This window comes from Geotrypetes seraphini, unplaced genomic scaffold (genome assembly GCF_902459505.1).
Source record: "Geotrypetes seraphini unplaced genomic scaffold, aGeoSer1.1, whole genome shotgun sequence".
In the NCBI taxonomy this organism is placed as follows: domain Eukaryota; kingdom Metazoa; phylum Chordata; class Amphibia; order Gymnophiona; family Dermophiidae; genus Geotrypetes; species Geotrypetes seraphini.
In genome coordinates this window covers 1-22861 of record NW_022985873.1, presented here as the reverse complement: position 1 = coordinate 22861, position 22861 = coordinate 1, and the positions used below count along the sequence as shown (strand labels likewise).

Sequence of the window (22861 nt, the reverse complement as noted above, 5' to 3'; positions counted from 1 at the left end):
ACATGAGTATTGAGGTTGGTGGATAATGAGTCATGAAGCAGAGTTTTGCACATATTGCAAGGGGGAGAGGCTGCACTGTGGGAGACCAGTTAGAAATAGATTGCAGTGAGGTTATCAGTGTGGACAAGGGTATAGATCAGGGCCGCAATCCAGTCGGGTTTTCAGGATTTCCCCAATGAATAGGCATGAGATCTATGTGCATGCACTGTTTTCAATGCATATTCATTGAGGAAATCCTGAAAACCAGACTGGATTGCGGCCCTCGAGGAGGGACTTTGAGATCCCTGGATAGTGTGCTCAGAGAGGAAGGGGTGAATTTTGATGATATTATAGAGACAGAAGCAAGAGATAAAAAGCAAGGATACTTTGTGTAGCCACTTTGTTGACCAAAAAGAAAATTAACCATCTTCAAGTCTACACAAATGACCCATCGATGTTCTCGGTAACGTATCTCTTCCAAGACTAAAGAGATTCCCGATTCTGCAAAAGATATCTTTTAAATAGCGGTAAAAATAAATACATTTCAACCATAGCTATGAAACTAAAGCTCATGTGGTCTATCTAATGCAATTTTCTGAATCAGCGCCCCAAATATCCCAGGAACAGGTTTAAAAAAAACCCCAAGGCACCAAGACTTTTTTTGTTTTTGTTGACCTGTGTAATTATACATAGGAGATTACTAATGTGTTTAGTCCGTGCAGCCCAGCTGAAAAGCAGAAAGCATATCACCTTACTCCAAATAACGAAAAAGCGGATAAACCTCGCTAACAAAAAGATGTCTACCATGGGAGGGCCAGAAGCGCCTCCGGAAGAAGGATTCTACCACATCCTCCGCGCACTTTGATGACGTAGACCCGGAAGCACGGTGGGTGGGTTGCTGTGGAGAAGGCCGTGGTTCCTGCCGAGATTAATTTGCTTATCGCAAGTGAAGAGAAGAGCTATCACAATGGGAGGAGGAGACCTGGTGAGGGAGTGGAAGAAGGGAAGCGCTGTCTTTGACTGGCTTTCCGGGAACCCCTTTTAATCCTGTGCTGTTTATTTTTGTAGAACCTGAAGAAGAGCTGGCACCCACAGACGCTGCGCAATGTGGAGAAGGTGTGGAAGGCTGAGCAGAGGCATGAGGCCGAGCGCAAGAAGATTGAAGAGTTGCAAAAGGAGCTGCGGGATGAGCGGACCCGTGAGGAGATGCAGCGCTATGCACAGGAAGCGGGCACCGTGCGGTAAGGGAGGTAGGACAGGCTCATAGGGGTCCTTTCAGTCCCCTATGGGCCCAAACATTAGGCCAAAGACCAGCCTTGTTTCTAAGCATAATTGGGGGTGGAGGTGAATTATTCATGGATACAGTGCCGTAGGCGGAGTATCGCGGAAGTAAACCAAATGCTGCCAATAAGGCATGTTTTCTTTGAGACTGAGACCAGCATGTCATGTCCTACAAAGTGAGACCCAAACCCTAACAAGCCTGTTCCACCTCCTCTTAACTAGACATGTTAACTTTACGGAGATCCAAGCCCCACTAGCTTATGCTGGCTAAGCACAGTACACTATGCGACCTAGATAAATGATGCATAAAATCTGTATTCCTACTGCAAGTCTCTTGTAGAGCTTCAGATTGTTACTATTTGTAAACCTGATTCACTTGGCTTACATAGTATCATCCTTATTGTGTTACTGTGTAAGCCAACTGAATCAGGCCCAAGAGAGTGCTTGAGAACATATTGAAGGGTGCCAAAGAGAGGTTGGATAAACTTACAGAACCCTACCATAAATATCAGACAAACCTTTAAAGTTATAGGAAGTGACATTTGGTTTCAAGACAATGGTCTATCAATTCTAGCAGCCTATCTCCGATAACGGTCAATTAGATCACCTAGAAGTACTTATCAAGTCCTAATGGACTTATCAAGTGCCCAAAAGTAAGAGATGGTGAACCCAATGTCAACCTAGCTATACTAGTAATAATTAATCTATCTGTATTAACCAAACATGGGTGTATGATTAGTCTTGATAAAATTATTAGACATAGATTCCACAATGTAATTGTGTGTTGACTGAAAACATGTTCTTAATTTTGTTTTAAATTTGCTGTCTGTCAATTTCATGGTACTTTTCCTAGTTCTAGAACCGTTTTGAAGAGTAAATAATTGTTCCTATTAACTTGTTCCACACTACTTGTGATTTAATAATTCTGTCACATTTTCTCTCATTTTCTGAGAAACTTCAGATGGTCTGTTTTTTTTATAGAGAAAGCAAAGTTGCTTGCCTGTAACAGGGGTTCTCTATAGACAGCAGGGGACTGCAGCCACATTTGTTGGTAAAGTCCTCAGACTGAGCTTGTGTGCTGGTGCTATCCTTTAGCTTTTGGCTTACTGGTCATGTACAAAGACTTTGAAGCGATGGGGAAGAGGGTAAGTATGGCTGCAATTTTGCTTTCTCTGGAGACAAGCAGGAGATATACAGGCACACTTGTTGGTGAGTCCCAAGCTAAATCTGAATAAGGGTGGTAGTAGCTATTATGGAGCAAATAGGTTGTGTAGGACTGACAACCCATATCAATTGTCCTGCGTTGAACTCTGGTCTAAACAATAAAGTTTAATGAAGGTGTGAATTGAGGACCAGGTTGCTTTTTTGCAGATATTCTGAATTGGAATGGACCGGAAATTAGCTACTGAAGATGCTGCTGAATGCAAATTGTGATCTCCTATTCTGTCAGGAAATGGTTGACCTGCTTTCATGTAGCAAAATTCAATGCAATGTGATAGCCACATAGGAATGGTCCTTTCAGAGGCCAGATGACCTGGATTAGCAGGTTTATAGGTAATGGAGAGTTGATTGGTATGTTGCAGTTGCTTTTAGGTTAAAAAAAAAAAAGAGTGCTTTTCTACAGTCCAAGTAATAAAGGCATTGCTCTGCTGGTGAATCATGTGGAGGGAGAAAAAGGATGGCAGAATAATGCTTTGGTTAAGATGGAAGACTGTAACTACTTTAGAAAGGAATCTTGGGTGTGTACGTAGGTAGGTGGACATGGTTTGGGAAGAACTGTGTATACAGGGAGTAGTTTACTAGAGCTTGAAGTTCACTGACTCATTTTGCTGATGTGATGGCTGTGAAAATAACTGTCTTCCATGTTAGATACCTGTGCAAAGCAGAACTTAATGGTTCAAAAGGTGCGTCCATTAGGTGGTCCAGTACAGTGTTGAAATCCCATGGTGGTCGTGGGTCTCAAATGGGTGGATGAATATTGGTGAAACTCCTGACAAAGCACGTCACTAGGGGATGTTGTGAGATTGGTGAATTATTGACTAGATACGATAAGCCAATATTGCATAAAAGTGATAACCGGATGGAATTTGTCTTGAACTGAATCAGATAGGTGGAGAAGGCAAGTTAGTATTAATAGAAATGGACATGTGATGGGATTTTGGCCCTGGGTAGCTGCCCAATGAGAAAAACAAGTCTATTTTGATTGGTAGGACTTCTGGTTGAAGGCCGTCTTGCAGCTGGGAGACTGGAATACAGGAATATTCTTGAGGATCCTCCATTCAATTTCCATGCAGTGAGGCTGGGTAAATTGAGATGAAGGATCTATTAGTTCTGTTGAGAGATAAAGGAAGGATAGGATGCCAAAGAAATCAGAGGAGCTTTGAGGAGGTCCAAGATAAGTGGGTACCATATTTGTCTGGACCACTGTGGTACAATCATGATAATATGGGTGGATTTCCTGACCTTTTGCAGAACCTTGGAAATGAGTAGAAACAGTGGAAAAGTATACAGGAAAGTTTTTGTCCAAAGGATGGAAAAAGCATCCCATGCAATGGCTTGATTCGTTGGTCGACTTGAACAAAAGTGACGGCATTATGCATTGTTTTCTGAGGCAAAGAGATCTGTGTCTGGGGTCCCCCATAGTTCAAACAACCAGTGAGTTACCCTGGTGTTGAGATACCATTTGTGAGGATCTAGTTTGTGACTGAGTGAGTTGGTTATAATGTTGTCTTGTCCTAGAATGTATACTGATTGTAGGTTGACATTGAGGGATAGAGCAAGGCACCAGAGGCAGTAGGCTTCTCTGCAGAGGTGCAGGAATCCCAATTTTCCCTGTTTGTTTATGTAGAACATTGCTACCTGGTTGTCTGTCTGTACAAGGATCTGTTGTTGTTGAATCCAAGGTCAGAAGGCTTGTAAGGCATAAAAAACTTTGCTGATATCCAGATGATTGATGTGAAGGTGTAGTTCTTTTGGGGTCAAATGCCCTCCGAGGCTTGAGTTGGCCTAAATGAGCTCTCCAGCCAGTGTTGGAAGCATCTGTTGTGGAGGCTGGAATGGACAACCGTAATACAGAGAAGATGAGTGAATCCACCATAGGAGAGACGTTTTGATGGAGTTTGAGCGCGCTGATTCCAGTGGGTCTTGAAATGCCACTTCAACGGACGCAGGTGCAGATGCGGCATGAGAGATAACGATGCTGCCACGTGGCATAAGAGTCGCAAAATCTGACTTGATGGCAAGTGTGAAGACACTCTCGCTTGGTTGTAGAGCTGTTTGATTGCCATGTGTCTCTCTTCAGGAAGATACACATGAGCTGTGATGGTATTTATATGAGCATCTATGAACGTGAGAGTTCTTGAACAGGGACAAGAGATGACTTGGCATAGTTAATCAGGAATCTAGTGGATTGTAGAGCGGATAAGGTGTCCTGAATGGTGAGAAGCAAGAGATCCCTGGATAGGCCATTAGAAGACAGTTGTTGAGGTATGGGTAGTTGAAGTGGTATTTCTTGCGAAGATGAGCCGCTACCACCACTAGGCACTTTGTGAAGACTTGTGGGGCCGACAAAAGACCAAAAGGAAGTACCTTGTACTGGTAGTGGTCTTTAGAAACTTGAAATGGAGGAACTGCTAGTGAGTTGGATGAATGGGGATGTGAGTGTTGGCATCCTTGAGATTGAGAGCGGCCAGCCAGTTGTTGGACCTCAAGAGAGGGAGTATAGTTTTTTGGGGGGTTTTTTGTTTATAATCCGCCTTTAGTATATCATTTATAAATATACACAAATTACATTACAGTTAGGAGTGAAATACTTCTGAATTTCTCCCGCTTGAGGTAGGTGTTAAGTGAACAGAGATCTAGTATGGGACAATGGCCCTGAGTCTAGGGATTAGGAAAAAATTGGAATAAAAGCCCATGTTTTGTTGCTGAGTGGGCACTTCCTCTATTGCATTGTTTTGAATGAGAAGGGAGAGTTTTGCTGCAAGCAGAAAAAAAAAATATGGTAGTGAGGGGTATGGGAAGGTTCAGATAGCTGTGAAACTTGGTTTTTTGAAAGAAAGTTGAGACGATAGCCTTATGAGATAATATTCAGGACCCAGTTGTCCATTGAGATTGCTTGTTTGGCAGGGAGAAAATGACTGAGCCGGCTTCCTACTGGTAATTTGTCAAAAACAGGGGTTAGATTTGAGAGCAGGAAACTGGTTGCTTGAGGTCTGCTTCCTGTCTCTTGGACACTGATTTTGAGCATGATTAGAGGATTGAGTACATTGTTAGGCAGTATAGGATTTGGAGCTGATAGGCCATGATTTTTAAAGCTGTCAAAGAACCTTGGTATACATTCCTACCTACTGAATCCAGGATACGGCAGTCTTTCCCTGGTGACGCATTCTATTGGGTCTTGGACATAATTGGTCTTTTTAATGGCTGATTTCGGAGACAATGGAATGGTGTGGTAGCTGCTGTAAATCGTACCCAGAGGCCTTCCGTACCTTGTATTTGAGTTCTAGGCATCTAGAGGCAGTAGATACCAACTGAAGTTTTTGCCAATTGGAGAGTTGTAGGTCCTGCAGGATTTGATATTATGGAAGTACAATACATTCTTTAGAAGGTGTCTGATAAGATTGTAAAATGACCTAAAAGTTCTTTTTATCTGCAGTTGCAGTATTTTGACTGAGACCCAGAAGGCTGGAAATTTTTGGCAGAAATTTGGGGTATGAGTAGACAACCAATTCTTCTGTCTGAACAGGAGATTGATCAGAAGATACTGGATCTTGCTTTGAGGGGAGATCATGTTCAGGATCAGACCATGTTCCTGGATAGGTTGGTGGATGGAGCGGAGATGCACAGAGAGATGTGGAAGGATCCCAATTTGGATCCAGGAGAGGATCTGATGGTAGAGAGGTAAACCCTGATGGGGTAGGCTGAGAGGGATAGTTTAGCCAAAGGGGAGCTTATAGCTCTGATAGAGAAGGTGGAGGAGATGCAGAACCTGCCTGAATAAGAGTAATGCTATCCTGTATGCGTTGTAACAAAAGAAGGAAAGATGAGGCTGACTGAATTTACCTAAGGATGCTGAGGAATAACCTCTTCAGTGAGGAGAGGCATGGAAGAGAACAGGGAGGGTTGCTTTAGAGGGATAAAATTCACCTTTTGCAGGTCCTGATGAATCTTCTGTTTACTTTTTGTCTTGCTCTTTGAAGACAGAGAAGAGGAAGGAGAAAGGTTAGCAAACATGAGAAGAGGTACTTGGTATCTCCTGAAGATGTTGTCTTAATGTTGCTCCATACCAGTATGCCTAACCAAAGCTCTGATCGCCAAGTATGTGTGCTCTCCTTTTCCAATCAAGCACATCAAGTTGCTAACATCAACAAAAGACATTGGCATGTTTTGAACTCTCATACTATCTTCAAGGAATCTCCCCGTATAGCTTTTTCTCGTCCTAAGAATCTGAGCAATTTATTGTCTCCTATGACTCCCCGTTCCATTTTAGATCTAGGGAGTTATACAGCATGTGGCCACTGCAATATGTGCTGCAATACTCTTTCTATTTCTAGTTGGCAACATCCTCAAACCCGGCAGGTTTTCAATTTGAGACATCGTACCACCTGTGACTCTCAGTGGGTCATTTATATCATCACCTGTCCTTGCAGCAGAAAAATTAAGACTCGGTTGTCCAAACATAAAAGCAGACTTAATACCAGTTCTCTGTCTGCTCCCCTGGTTCCCCACTGCTTGGACAAGGGTCATGAATTCTATGATCTAACTTGGTTTATCCTGGAACAACTACTGGAGAATTTCAGAGGGGATAAGATGCATTATATTCAACTAAGGGAACAATTCTGGATTTTTCATTTGTGTTCAGTACATCCTCATGGACTTAATGACAGTATAGAGTGGAATACTATCATTTAGTTCTCTGCTCTTATCTGATTGGTTTTTATTATTCATGACGTATTTCTTGCTTGGCTTTAAAGCGTGCTGTGCACTGCTCTCTTAGCTCCGCCCTCCTCCCAGCCGGCTTGTCTGAACCACTTTTGTGGCCATTGATTGTTTTTTGCTATTTAGCTTCAACGGGTTCCTGATGAAGGGATGCTGAGTTACCGAAACCGGGCTTGGTTGAACCCGGCCAGAGGGGATCTCTGAATGAGGTGATTCCCTGGACTCTTGCTACACCGTGCTACTTTTGTTACATCCAAGGAAACTGCTTCCATCCTTCAAGCTAAGTCTGAGTTCATTTGGGGAGTTGGCTGGGGGGTTCTCGGAGAGCTTTTCTGGGTGATTTCACTCGTACAATTATGTAATTATTTATTACTTATTTTCACTCTCACTCTCACCATTATTTATGCACACGTGAGGTATCTGATGATGGTGTGCTGATAGGGGTTTGCTGCCCTCACCTTGTCTTTCATTGCACTGGAGATTCTCCTCCCCTCGCTGACCTCTCACATTGAGGATACCCCGTTTCACAAAAATTTTTGGAAAACCTTTATTTATTAATACTATGTGTTTGCTGTTTTCACGAGTGTTTATCTCCAGAGTACCTCTCTTAGAACCCACTGACCTTAACTGCCTTTTTGTTTGTATCTTTTAATGAGGGAGAGGACAATGAGGCTGAGACTGGGCCATAGAAGCCTTTTTTGCCTATTGCTGACGCTTTACTGTTTGTGAAGAGCGTGAGGCGGCCTCTCCCGTTGTAACTACTGTATCCAGAGAGGAGAGGCTGATGATTCTGGTTGCATCCGTCATCTTCCAGCCTTTTCTAGTCTGATCCGCCACCTTTTCCCCTGCTGGTGTTGGGGATGGTGTAAGGCAGCGAATGCTGAGACAGGGCCCTGGGGGAAGGAGTAAGTGGAGTGGTGGGCAGATGTGATCCAGAAATTTACTTTCTCCTCAGGTTGCAGAGCCGTGCTAAAAAGAGCCACCGCTACTTGCGCTGGTTTCCTGGAGGTAAGGCATCGGCAGCGGTCTTAAAGAGGTTCGGGTTTCTTCCTTCATGAAAACCATTTCCAATTTAGGACCCAATTTGAAGGTGTTCCTTTTGTGAGTGTGAAAATGTTTGAACAATCATTTTTTTTATATTAGCAGTCTCAGTTAAAATTGTTAATTTTTCCTCTCTGATTATAATTTGTTGTTTTTGTTTTGTTTTTAAATTGATTGTGTGAGTGAGAAGAGAGGGGAGAAAAAACTGACAGGGCAAGGGAGGATCCACGGTAGGCAGTAGTCCTTACACAATCTCAGTAAGCCATAACCTTACTGTAGCTAGGGGAGAGCACTGACACACACACTTACCCCCTCTTTTACAGAATTGCGATAGCAGTTTCTAGCGTAGGGAGCTGCACTGAATGGCCCGCACTGCACTGCTCCTGATGCTCATAGGAACTCAGTGAGTGTCGAGAGCAGTGCAGGCCATTCAGTGTGGCTCCCCGCACTAGAAACTACTATCGCAGTTTTGTAAAAGGAGGCCTTAGTCAGAAGACTACATCAATTTCAGGCTCTTTTCATCAAAACGCTTTTCTTAAAGCGAAACCCTCCCAAATGTCTCCTTCCTCTCACCTCCATTATTTATTTATTTTTTTATCTCAATGTATTTTACTACCTCTTGTTCCTTCCTTCTTGTCATGTTAGTCCCCCTTGATCTTGTAATCCCCTCTTTTTTTATTTTTGTAAATTTTAATTTCCTATACTGTATTTTTGTTTAATGCTTTTTATTGATTGTAAACCATCTAGATACTTTTTTTTTTGATAGCTGGTATATCAAAGAAATAATAAACTTGGAAACCAACAAGTGTGCCTGCATATCCCCTGCTTGTCTCTGGAGAACGCTTCTCTGCAGCACATATTAAGAAGGCAGAACACAAATGTAAGAAAATAAATGCAACATAAGAAATATGGATGCTCAGGTCAGAGTTATGGTGATTGTGCTGTTACAGAACTTACTAGAACCTTGCTTTCCCTCTGTTCTACCCTGCTGCCAATGTCCTTTTGTGTCTGTCCTTGCCATGCTTGAACTGAGCTGAGTTTGGTATTTGAATTAGGAAAAAAGAGGAGAAATTGGACTGGATGTATCAGGGCCCCAGCAATATGGTGGACAGGGAAGAATATCTCCTTGGACGACCTGTGGACAAGTTTGTCCTGGACAAGATGGAAGACAAAGACACTGGCCTTTCTGCTGACACTGGGTTGCTACCTGGATCTATTTTTGCACCTTCAGGAGCCAATTTTGCTCTTGACATGGCCAGTAAAATCCGAGAAGACCCACTGTTCATGATAAGGTAATAAATCAAAGATAGAGGAAAGGGTTTATAATACCTTTCTGATTGTCTATATCTTGTAGTACTTTGCAGTAATTTTTGGGGTAGAACTGAGCTAAAGGCAACCCAGAATAGAGCTGTAGTAAGTGAGATTTTGTTGGCATGGAGAGGGATTAAGTAAGGTTCATCAGTGAATGGTGGAGCTGGATTTGCAACCTAGCATTCCAGATTTTACAGTTCTTTGCTCTAAACAGAAGGTGGTGCTGCTAGCTTGACTTTATATGTATGCAAATTGGAAACAGCTGAATGGTTCCAACCATCATTTGTTCAGCCTATGACATTGCTTTAGGGAACGCTTATTCACTGACATTATAATTTAATAAGTTTCAAGTTTAATAATTCTCTTGATTAATCGCTTAATCATACTTCAAAGCGATGAACAATTTAAAATACATTCAATAAAAAACAATACAATACACACTTTAAATAATAACATTGGGTTAAAAAATAACACGCTGCATTAGAGGTAGAGAATGACACGGGGACAAACTTGTTCCCATATCTGTGGGATCTTATCTCCATCCCCAACCGGTCTCCCAGATTTCTGCCTCTGCCCCATCCCTGTAAGCTCTGTCCTCATCTGCATAGGCCTCAAACACTCATGATTTTAAAGTGTTTGAGGCTTGTGTGGATGAGGACAGAGCTTGCAGGGATGGGGCAGGACAGAACATAGGGACGGGGACAAATTTGTCCCTATGTCATTTTCTAATTAGAAGCCTGGGATGAGTTACAAAATCATACAATATAAACAATGTGCAATTACCAGATACATTCTTGACCACAGTAAACCCTACCACCTAGTGGCTTAGCTAGGATTAATTTTTTTGGTGGTAGTCCAAGGTTAACCTAGGGTGGGTATTAAACAGTGTAGATGCTGACTACCTTTAGTTCTCCAATTGGAGTGGGCCTGACTCCAAAGTGATGGGACCAGAGCTTATCCAGGTTTATTCATGGTTACACCCCTACTACCACCCATCTAATGCCTACTTTATCTTTTAAAGGCTAGAACAAACAACCAAGCCTGAGTATTTTTTTTTTTTTTTTAACAATCTCTTTATTGAGCAAAAAGTAAATATCATACAAAAGAGCACTCAGGAACAAACAAGAAAGGCAAACATCATAGCTCCAGAGAAACAAACAAACAGACCAGAACGAGTGCAACACAAGAAACTTAGTGCAATATACCAATTGCCCAACAACACAATTTTCATAGGTTATCTCCACCCCACGCCCCCAACCATCCCAGCCCAGCCCCCCCTCTCACCCCTGAGTGGAAAGCGTGCCAAGAAGAAACAAAAATTTCAGAGAAAATGTAGAGAAAGAAGATGCAAAAGAAGAAGAATGAGAATGTGTGAGTGTGGGAAGAAATCCAAAAAAAAAAGAGCCGAAGAAAAGAGCAAGGAGAGAAAAGAAGTAAGAAAGAAGAACCTACTGGGGAAACCAGGCCCAAACTACACGTTAAGAAGCAGACTCCTGGACCTGTGGGGCAAGAAGGTCCAATAGACCTTCCAGACATCTTGAAACCGATCCCAGCCATACAGTACTCTACCCGACACAGCTCTATGCTCCAATAAAGCCAATTCAAAAAGGAACCGCTTCCAGTGACCCACAGAGAGAGAGAGGCAGGTAGTCGCCAGTACACCAAAATCACCCGTTTAGCCAGCATTAAAGCTTTAGACACAAAGAGGCGGTGCCCCATCCCCCCCCCCCGGAGAGACTTCCCAAAGCAGTAGCAACAGAAAAAAGAGCGAGCTGCGGAGAGCAAGCAGGTAAGGCAGACACAAGACTACTGAGATATTTCCACACCCTAGTCCAAAAAAATTGTACGTTAGGGCACACCCAAAACATATGTCCCAACGTAGCGCCGGCGCAACCACACTTAGGACAGGCATCCCGATCAGCAAAACCCGCCCGAAATGCCCGTAGCAAAGAAATAAAGGCTCTATGCAAGAATTTATATTCCTGTTCCCTATGAACCATACTCCAAGACACCGATAAAAGGTGCACAAACCCATCAGAAATAACAACAGACTCAAGATCTACCTGTAGATCCGCACTCCAGGCCCGCACCAGCCGGTACAATAGAGTATCCGGGCTGAGGTTCGAAAGCATAGAGGTATAGTACCCCAACCGAAGCGCCACAGGTTCCTATAGAGCCAAACACAATCCAAACTGGTCAGAAATATCGACTGTCAAAGCCATCGCATCCAATCCAGAAACATAATGCTGCACCTGCATGTACCCAACATATCTACAGATACTAGATCATATAAAGACATAAGTTCCGATGGAGTAAGGATACACCCACTCATGTAAGACATCTCCCACCCGTCGGATACCCCACGCATGCCAGGCCTGAAAAGGACGCGTCTCACTTCCCGGGGAGAAATCCCGGTTCCCCACCAGAGGCAGGAAAGGGGTTACGCTAAAATTCACAGAGAGCTTCTTACACAATAATTTCCATCCCCACCTCATGTAGGCCCAAACCACGTGATTTCGCAGACTAGCAGGTAAACAAGCGGAAGGGGCATGAATAACATACAACCCCGTCAGTGGCACTAAAAAGTTCCCGTTCAAGGGGGTAAGACAGTGCTACAGACATTTCAAGACACCAGTCACGCAGCCCCTGCAGTCCACACGCTAGATTATAGATCCGAAGGTCCATCAAGCCAAACCCCCCTTTAGACACAGGAAGCATCAATACCTGCAAGGACAGATGAGGACGCTTACCCCCCCCCCCCCACACAAAAACACACGAAGTGCCCTATATAATACTTCCAAATCCTGACGCTTCAACCATATAGGCAAAGTCTGCAAAAGGTATAACCATCGGGGAACCAGCATCATGTTATAGAGATAACTACAGCCCGCCAACGAAATGGGAAGAGCACCCCAGAGCCGCAACAGCTCTACAGATTTCCGAAGTAGGGGCCCCACATTAGCCTTGTACAACTTACATAAAGTCGAAGGAACATAGACCCCTAGATATTTAACCTGAGCAGGAGCTTCTTTCAAAGGAAAACTAGGCCAAACGGAAGAAACCGTGAGATGTAGAGCCAAAGCCTCAGATTTAGAAACATTAAGCTTCATACCAGAGAGCACTCCAAACTTAGAAAACTGATCTAATAGAAGGGACAGGGCTCTCGCCGGTCGAGTAAGCAACACCATGATATCATCCGCAAAAGCCAAACAACGGAGCGACGAGCCCCCCACATCAACCTCTGACAAGTCCAGATGCTGTCTAAGCTGAATCAATAAAAGTTCCAAAAACAAAATATACAAGAGCGGTGACAGCGGGCAACCTTGTCTCGTCCCTCTCCCCAAAGAAACACCGAAGACTTCTGCCCATTGACCAAGACCGCTACCGAAGGATTATGATATAACGACTGAACCGCGCGAAGAAAAAACTCCGACAGCCCAAATCGTTCCAACAAAGGAAAGAGGAAGGCCCACTCAACCCGATCAAAAGCCTTCTCTGAATCAAAACTAATGACCAGAGAAGGGATACCATGAAACTCACAATGTGCCATAGCCAATAACAACTTACGCACATTGTGACCAGCCTGCCGACCCTGAACAAAACCAACTTGATCCTCTTTCACCAGGGCAGGGATGAGGGGAGCCAAGCAATCAGCCAGTAATTTAGCAAGAATTTTCAAATCAACATTAATCAGGGAAATAGGTTGATACGAATCAACCAGACCTGGATCCTTGCCTGGCTTAGGCAAAACAATAATTAAAGCTTGATTAGCCACTTCCAGAAACTGGCCCCTCTCTATGGCCTGGTGAAAATAATGACACAGTGAATCTGTTACATAACCACAGAGTAGCCGATAGAATTCACCACTGAACCCATCAGGGCCCAGCGATTTGCCAAGAGGGAGTTTTAATTACCCTTTGAATCTCATCTCTGGTAATAGGAAGGCTCAAGGAGGTCACATCAGCAGTTGCTAAACGAGGTAAATCCAGGGAGACCAAAAATCCTTCAATAAGACTTCCCTGATGCACCACTTCAGCCGTGTAAAGACGCTGATAATATTGCACAAAAAGAAGTTCCAAATGTGCCTGTTGGGTAACCAGCATTCCCTCGGAGGTGCGCAGAGAAGAAATGGAAGAGGGGCCCCTCCAGGATTTAGTTAAGCTCGCCAACAATCTACCAGGCCGATTCCCATACCGGTGAAATTTGTATTTAGAATAAAAAAGGGAATCACGCGCTCATTCGAGCAGTATAGAAATCATGTTTATGCTGTAGGGTGGGAGAGCGAAGAAATAACCCACCATGACACAATTTTACCTTCTTCTCCAGCTCCAGGATCTTGCGGGCTAACAGCTTACGCTTCCAGGAGCTATAGGAAATGATAGTGCCCCTCAACACAACTTTAGCCGTGCTCCAGAAAAGCTCACCCTCCCCCACATGATCCTGGTTAAAAGAAACAAAGTCCTGCCACTGCTGCACCAAAAAGGGCACAAATTCAGGATCATGATAAAGAGCCACAGGGAACCTCCAGTGCCGCCTACCCCCACAGGCCACACACCCCCACAATAAAATCCACCCAAATGGGCGTCTGGTCAGATATAGCCAAAGTACCAATAGTCGCCCCAGCAACATGCTGGAAAGAGGAGCTAGAAAGAAAAATATAATAAATTCTCGAGGAGGTAAGGTGCACCCGTGAAGTATGCGTATTATTCCGCTCACCTGGGTATAGAGTACGCGACATGTCCACCAGGTCAAGGGCCTGCAAAAAGGCAGGTAGGCCGTTATCAGACCTGGGGGAGATGCGCGAGGACCCCCCAGAGCAATCCATACTCAGAACCATCACAGAATTAAAATCCCCTAAAAGAATCATATGGTCCAGAGAGGCATCCTGCAGTGGAAGAAGAATGCCCAAGAGCTTCTTCAAGTAAACACGCTGTGCCGCATTAGGGGCATAAATGGAGACTAGAAGTACTCTCTTCTGGTATAAGGTACCCTGAACTACCACATATCTCCCTTCAGGATCCGAAGTAACATGGGTCATATGAAATGGGATAGATTTATGAATAAGAAGCGCTACCCCAGCCTTCGCTCTGGGCGAGGAGGCGTGATAAAGTTGCCCAACCCAAGAACGTTTTAATTTGGCATGTTCAGATGGAGACAACTTAGTCTCCTGCAGACCCACAATATCTGCCCGATGTCAAGCCAAACATTGGAGAACTTTAGTTCGTTTTATCGGAAAGTTTATCCCAGAGACATTCCAGGATACACAACGTAGGCCTCTCTTAGGGACCAGGGACCCAGCAGAAAAAGATCACAGAGCAATCAAAAACCTCTGCCAGGGCACCCAGCCCACACCCTGACAGACACGCAACCCACACACACTCTCACAAAAGTCTAGCTTATCCACTCCCCGCCACACAATCCACCCCCCAACCCTACCAAACCCCACCCCCTCATCCTCCCCCCACCCATCTCCCCCTCCCCTCGTAATCTCCACAAACCACCAAACCAAACCAACCAGGGGTACCAATGTGCCAGTAACCCCCCTCCCATCGCTCAGATAACCAGACCCAAAATAACATATACCAGAAAATGGCAACTAAGAAAAGAATTAGAGAAGTCATAACAGTAAAGCCAATGTAACAGTTCAAAATGTCCCACTCTCAGAGCCAAGAGTACTAGAAGGAGCGACTCAGGACCAAGCCAGGCACCATCTTAAACAATGCCAAGGCGCTCCACCCCCAAGTAGAATCACCATCAGGCAATAATATAGAAACATAGAAACATAGAAATTGACGGCAGAAAAGGGCCATAGCCCATCGAGTCTGCCCATACCAATGATTCACTCCCTGATTCTTACTCTCCTAGAGATCCCACATGAATATCCCATTTTCTCTTGAAATCTAACACGCTGCTGGCCTCAATCACCCGCTGAGGCAGCTCGTTCCAATGATCGACCACCCTTTCGGTGAAGAAGTACTTCCTAGCATCACCCCGAAATTTCCCTCCCCTGATTTTCAGCGAGTGTCCTCTGGTTACCGAGGGCCCTGTAAGACTGAAGATATCATCTTTCACCTCTATACGCCCAGTAATATACTTAAAGGTCTCAATCATGTCCCCTCTCTCTCTTCGCTCCTCCAGTGAGTACATCCGCAGTTTTTTTAACCTTTCTTCATACGTGAGATCCTTGAGCCCCAAGACCATCTTGGTAGCCATTTGCTGAACCGACTCAATTCTCAACACATCTTTTCGGTAGTGTGGTCTCCAGAATTGAACACAATATTCGAGATGAGGTCTCACCATGGATCTGTACAGTGGCATTATGACTTCAGGTTTTCTGCTGACAAAACCCCTACGGATACAGCCCATCATTTGTCTTGCCTTGGACGAAGCCTTCTCCACTTGATTGGCAGCCTTCATGTCGTCGCTAATGATCACTCCTAAATCCCGTTCCACCGTGGTCCTGGACAAGGTTTCACCATTTAGTGTGTAAGTTCTGTGTGGATTTTTTTTGCCTAGGTGCATTACTTTACATTTTTTAGCATTAAAGCCTAGCTGCCAAGTTGATGACCACTGTTCAAGCTTTTTTAGGTCCTGCGTCATAAAGTCAGACACACTGCTTTTATTAACTATGTTGCATAGTTTGGCATCGTCGGCAAACAGTGATACTTTTCCTCTAAGTCCTAGGGTCAAATCTCCTATGAATAAATTGAATAGAATCGGCCCTAAGACGGAGCCCTGAGGTACTCCACTCATCACTGCTGACGTTTTGGAGGAGGTACCGTTTACCATCACCCTTTGAAGCCTACCATCTAGCCAATCCCTTACCCATGTAGTGAATGTATCTCCTAATCCCATCGATTTTAGTTTGTTCAACAGCCTGCGGTGTGGGACGCTATCAAAAGCTTTGCTGAAGTCCAAATATATCACGTCAAGGGACTCACCGGCATCCAGATGATTGGTCACCCAATCAAAGAAGTCAATCAGATTAGATTGGCAGGACCTTCCCCTGGTAAATCCGTGTTGATGAGGATCACGTAAATTTTCTTTGTCTAGAATTTTGTCAAGTTCCTGTTTGATCAGTGTTTCCATGAGTTTGCACACTATGGATGTGAGACTCACCGGTCTATAATTTCCTGTCTCTGTTCTGCAGCCCTTTTTGTGGAGTGGAATTACGTTAGCTGTTTTCCAGTCTAGGGGTACTTTTCCCGTGCGCATGGAAAGATTGAAGAGTACGGATAGTGGTTCAGCCAGAACTTCACTCAGCTCTCTGAGTACCCTGGGGTGTAGATTGTCTGGCCCCATGGCTTTGTCTACTTTGAGTCTTGAAAGTTCGTGGTAGACGCTACTAGGTGTAAACTCGTAATCACGAAACAGGTCATTTTGGCTATCTCTTATTTGCAGTTGTGGACCATTTCCCGGTGCTTCACAGGTGAATACTGAGCAAAAGTATTCGTTTAGCAGTTCTGCCTTGGCAGTATCAGATTCTGCGTAGTTTCCATCTGATTGCCTAAGGCGTTCTATTCCATTTTTGTTTCTCTTCCTGTCGCTAATGTACCTAAAGAAGGATTTGTCCCCTTTTTTAATGTTCCGTGCTAGATCTTCCTCTGTTTGAAGTTTGGCTTCCCTGACTGCCTTTTTGACAGCCTTAGATCTGGCCAGATAGTCTTCTTTTGCCTCCCTTTTCCCAAGATGTTTATAGGTGATAAATGCTTCTTTTTTCATTTTAATGAGGTCCGAAAGTTCCTTGTTAAACCATTGTGGTTTTTTGTTTCTCCGGCGTTTGCTTACTGTTTTTACGTAGAGCATGCAGAGCATGGAGTCCCTGTCCAACAGCAAAAGTAGAACAGGTAAGGATAGGTCAAGTAAAGAAAGTTCAAACTGGCATCTCCTATGCCGGAAACCACTGGCTAAACTGAGCCTGAGTCTCCTCGCTGGTAGCAAACACGAAAGGATGGCCATTATAAAGCACCCGCAGCTTAGCCGGGAACTGCAGCATGAAACGCAAATTCTTTTCCACAAGTTGCTTGCAGATTGGTGCGAATCCACGCCGCAAGGAGGCCACCTGCGCTGAATAATCCTGGAACATAAGAATCTTCTGATTCTGGAAGGTGAGATCTTTCCGCTGCCGATAGTTTGATAGCAAAATTAAGGATACGCAAGATCACAATGCGCGGTCTGAGGGCTCCATCCTGATTCTGGCCCAGCCTATGGGCCCGCTCGATCCACAGGGGGCCCAGCGCAGAGGTATCAAGAAGCTCAGCCGAAAGCCACTTTTCCAGGACAACAGCCAGGGTAGCGTCTGGCACAACCTCGGGGATGCCCACGAGGCGCAGGTTATTCCGACAAGAATGGTTCTCAATGTCCTCGAGCTTATCAGCACATGCAGTATACCTGCGCTACAGCGTGGCAAGCTCCGCCTTCACAGAAGTCAGAGAATCTTCTGCGGAGCTCACCCGATGTTCCACCTCAGCCACCCTGGAAGCGAACTCAGTTACCAATGTAGATAGAATAGTCAGCGTCTCAGTCACCTTATCCAGCCTTGCACCACTGCCTCGGTAAGCTTCACCACCAGCGCATCGCTAACAGCGTCCGATTCCTCGGTCGGGCCCGCCATTTTCCCGTCGGCAGAAGCCTGAGCCTTACCACGGGTCCCATTCTTTCTTCCTCCCTTCGTGACCATTTCCACTCCGTTCTTGTGGACAAACTTGTCCATACGAGGGGGCAGCATCAAAAGATCCAGAAATAGGTCAAAAGTAATTACAGAATATAGTTCAAAATAGGCGATTAGGGAGGAGGGTTACGGAGCTTGGGAAATACACAGCCTCCCCGCTCACAGCATAGCCACGCCCCCCCCAGTATTTTCTTTTTTAAAAAGTCGCCAAATTGAGTTCCTAATGAAAGACCAAAGATAGAATGCAAAAACCCAGTCCTGGGTGCCCTGAAACTACTCCCATCAGGATCCAAACTATGATGGTTTATTTTAGTAGTCTTCAACGCACAGTCCCTTGTGTTCTCCATGGTGGCCTTCAAACAGCTGGCTGAAATGCTCTTCAAATTCTGAAAATGTATTTTATTCCGCTCTATTAACATTTCTTGGTGGATTCCAACATTTGTTTCAATTTTGCCCACTTGATTAATAACTGCAAAATATCTCTTTAAGTGTGTTACTCAGGTGTCTCATTTATGGAATATGTTACTGTTGACAATCCAAATTAAAATGAGTTTTTAAAATATATCTTTGAAGTGTTAAAGAATCAAAATTGGTATTATTTTTTAGTATTTAATACCCAGGTGGTTTTCAAAATTAGTAGTGTATGTAAGCTTTAAATTTTTGGGCGGCCCTCGGAGCTTTCTTGTATCCACACTGCAGCTCTTTACATGAAAAAGGTTAGAGACCTCTGGCATATTTTATATGAATTGGTTCTTAGGTAATCCATATTATTAATGAAATAAGAAAGTGTGAAGGTACATGTGAGCTATATTGCCCTAATCACTACCTACAGAGCTCTTTTGGGATGGACGGCATGCTTGGTGTCTGGTCCTGACATAATTCTAGTCTGTTACTTGGCAGGGAGCAAGGAATGTGTTGAGGAAAGTTGATGCAGCCTTGGAGAGTTTAGAGAATGTGCTGAAATTGTACTTGGACTAAAAGGGAGGAAATAATCATTTTGGTATTGTGTTTTCTTAGAAAAAGAGAAGAAGAGAAAAAAAAAGAAGTTTTGAAAAATCCCATGAAAATGAAGAAGATTCGGGAATTGGTGAGAGACTATTTTTCACTTTTCATGTAAAAGGCTGACCAGTTTTGCTAGTTTTATCTCTTTTAAGGCTGTGGAAAGAGACTGAAGCACTAATCTCTTCTGCTTGTATTGCACATGGAACTGGAGAAATCTGCATTTTATTTTAGCTGTAGGTATTGAAAGAAGTTACTCTTCTCTGAGACTTGCATGGCCCTCTCACATATGTACTGCAATTTAATGTTTAGGTCTACACAAACTCCAGGGAACTTTGATGTGATAATTTTGTTGGGTATTGCTATGATCACAGATGAACACAGTGGTGTAGTAAGGGAGAGGAGAGCAGTCTGCCCCAGGCACCTGTCCCCCTCTCTGTGTCCTTTCCCTTCCACCTTTTTAATTTTCACTATGTGAGCAGCATTAATGAACTTGCTGCCTAGGTCGGTGTTGCCTCTCTCTGACCTCACTTCTGGGTCCTGTGCCTAGGAAGTGATGTCAGAGGGGTAGCCGACATGATGCGGGTAGCAAGTTTGTGATGTTGCTCGCGCCTGGAAAACTAAAAAGGTGTGTGTGGGGGGGGGGGGGGCACCACTGCCCCGGGTACCCACCCTCGCTACACCACTGGATGAACACTACAGCTGGAAGTTTACAAGATCCTGGAATTTGTCTTTAAGTGGAAAAGTGAAATCCACAATTATTGGGTGAATATTGATGAAAAATTACAAAGAGCAGACTGTGCTGGTATTGTCAAACAAAGATGTTTTGATGTTCTACCTGAACAGGTAGCAATATTGTGAAGACATCCAGCTTCCAAAATTCCAGATAACATGTATGGCAGCCTAGCACATAACTTGTGTTACCCTTGAGGGACAGATGTCCAATTCCAGAGGGTATAAAGGCAAAGAGTTACTTGCAGGATTCATGACAGCAAAATCTTTCAATATTTCTGAATATCCCAAGCAAAATCACTTAAATCACTGTAAATTACAATTTTGTATTTGTCCAGATTTTGTATCCCTGGTTTCCTTATGGCATTGTTACATTCTCTTTTTGCTATTTCTCTGAAGTTCATTACATACACATGGTTGCTGTGGGTAGGAAGACAGTGAGAGGCCAGGCTACTGAGGGCATTTCTACAGTTTTTTTTGTGCATGTGCCTCCAACAGGGAAGAGGACAAAAACATAGATGTTTGAACTGCATAGATGTACTTTGGGCAACTGTTCTTACGCAGTGTGGTATTCAGTGGGATTATCAAAATCCAGCTCCTTATTGGGAGTTTTTCTCTTGGATATGCAGAGATGTTTGGAAATAAGTGTAGCAAAAGACAGACTACAAATATAAAAGAGAAGTAGAAATAAGTTTCTCCAGCTCCAAAAAATGTGCATCCCTGAGAGACTGCTAAAAATTGGTGTCATTGATGAGGGGCAGACTTATGCCCTCTCAGTGGGGCAGCAGGTTTGGGAGATAACAAGTGGAAAAGAGAGCTAGTTATTAAATTTTGAGCAGGGCCTAGGAAAAAATACTGCAGGTACCTACTCCACTTACATTTTCTGACATTGCAGTTGCAGAACAGCCTGGAGAAAAAAGTAAAGAAGAAGAAAAAAGACAAGAAAAAGAAGCACAAGAAACATAAACATCAGAGTTCCAGTAGCGAGGAGGAGATCAACCATGAAAAGTAGGCATGAGTGTCATCTGCTTCACACCTCCGAATAGGAGCGTGCCAGGGAAAAGCTGTGGCATGTATTGATGAAGCGGTGGCCACCTGTGCGGCATCTGCTTCCTGCTCAGCCATGCTGACAAGTGATAGGTTAGTGGTGTGGCTCCTCCTCAAACCTTTACAAACAAAACCTGTACTGTTGGTCATATACGTAATATGCAGAAATGAGCCATAACTATTCAAATTAACCTTTGTGTCACCAACAAGTGGCTTGCACTGGTTCTTCCTTTTTATTATAAACAATCTGTATAAAGAATTTAAGGCATTCTGAGGATTTGAAATGCAGTAGTTCTATTGCATGTTTTTCCTCCAGGTAAAATTCATCCAAGGCGCAGGGCAAGCTGAATTGCTGTCCGTGTAGTAGGCCACACAGTCAAAAGTCTGAGCACAGTAAGGTTAAGTAACTCTAAAGGCAAGCCAGTGAGTGGGAATGGAATCTGACTCTGCTTTGATTGATGGAAGGACTGTGAATACTAGATATTTCTTCTCTTTTTAGACTGCAGAGGAAAAGGGAGCGTCGTTCTTTACAGCCTGTCCATTCAAAGGTCCCAGGATATGGTTTACAGGTAGGTGAGGACAACTGACACTTCAGGGCCCCAAAGTGAATTTACATTAGCACAAACAAACTTCATTATCAAGCTGCTTGTATACCATATATACTTGAATATAAACCGAGGTGACTCTCTTCCCTCCCCCCCCCCCAAAAAAAAAAAAAAAAAAAGGTGGAATAAAGGTTGACTCAAATATAAATTGAGATTAGAAATTTGAGTGATCCTGGTAATAGTCTAATAGTCTACAAAGACTAGACACCCTTGCCATAAGTTTTAACACAATTTTTTTAACTTTAAATATTTTTATTAGTGCAAAACCACAAAACATTTACAATAACAGCAGATATTTTTTAAACTAGTGTTATTGTAAATAGTTTTGTGGCTAAACAGCTTTTATAAGAACTCACTCATATATATATATATATATATATATATATATATATATATACATATATATATTTATTCTATTGCTCTTTTTCCTTCATTTCAGTCATCAGCAGCACTACCACCACCACAAAAACACTTTCTAGAATATCACAGCATTTCTTAACAATGTAACTAAGGAGCAGTTTTATAACTGACCATGATATTTTATGTTTAAATCTTTTTATTAGAAAACAGGCACCAGCAAAACATAATCCAAAGCACAAGTCAAATTTTTCAAAAGTATCTACCCACCATGGAGGATTGGACTCTTATATTCTCCACAGGGACATCAAGGCACAAGGACCCCACGCCAGAACACCCCTCCCCCCAAAAAAAAAAAAAAACACCCCAACAAAAAACTTATCAAAACGTATACAGGTAGGGCATTATACAATTGAAGTCTATTCAAAATGCAGCTATGACTCTCTACAGACAAAATGTTCAAATATGGAGTCCAGGTGGCAACAAAGTCTCTGCTCCGCCGTCTGGAGGAGTAAGCCAACTGAGCTTCCCAGCCCATCAGCTCATGCAGTCGATTCCTCCAATATCAAAAGGAGGGTGGCTCAGGAAACAATCCATGATATTTTAAAAAGAAAAAAATATTTTATTTGGTAGAATCCAGAAAAATTTTTTTTTTTTTTTTTTTAAAGATTACTTGAGTCTATTATATTTAAACCCATTCAGAGATGACAATGTGAGCAATACATCAATGATAAAGCACTTGTTTTAAATGACAGACTAATAATTAGCATCTTTTGTAATTGTTCCAGCATTATATATTGACAGCATTGTATAAATAATTAAATAAAATTGTTAGTCATTAGCTGAACAGATATTCTGCTACAAACATTTTACATTCAACCTCTACTCTACTACTGGG

General features: G+C 43.3%; 1 protein-coding gene across 1 annotated transcript; it reads left to right on the top strand.

Moving 5' to 3' along the window:
• Positions 1-786: 786 nt before the first annotated feature.
• LOC117352445 (pre-mRNA-splicing factor CWC25 homolog) lies at positions 787-21570 on the top strand (the record flags this gene model as incomplete). Its single annotated transcript, XM_033928946.1, has 6 exons — positions 787-964; positions 1048-1220; positions 9297-9533; positions 19241-19310; positions 20850-20962; positions 21501-21570. Coding segments are annotated over exons 1-6 (681 nt in total), but the record flags the coding sequence as incomplete, so codon positions are not given.
• Between the last annotated feature and the right edge of the window lie 1291 nt (positions 21571-22861).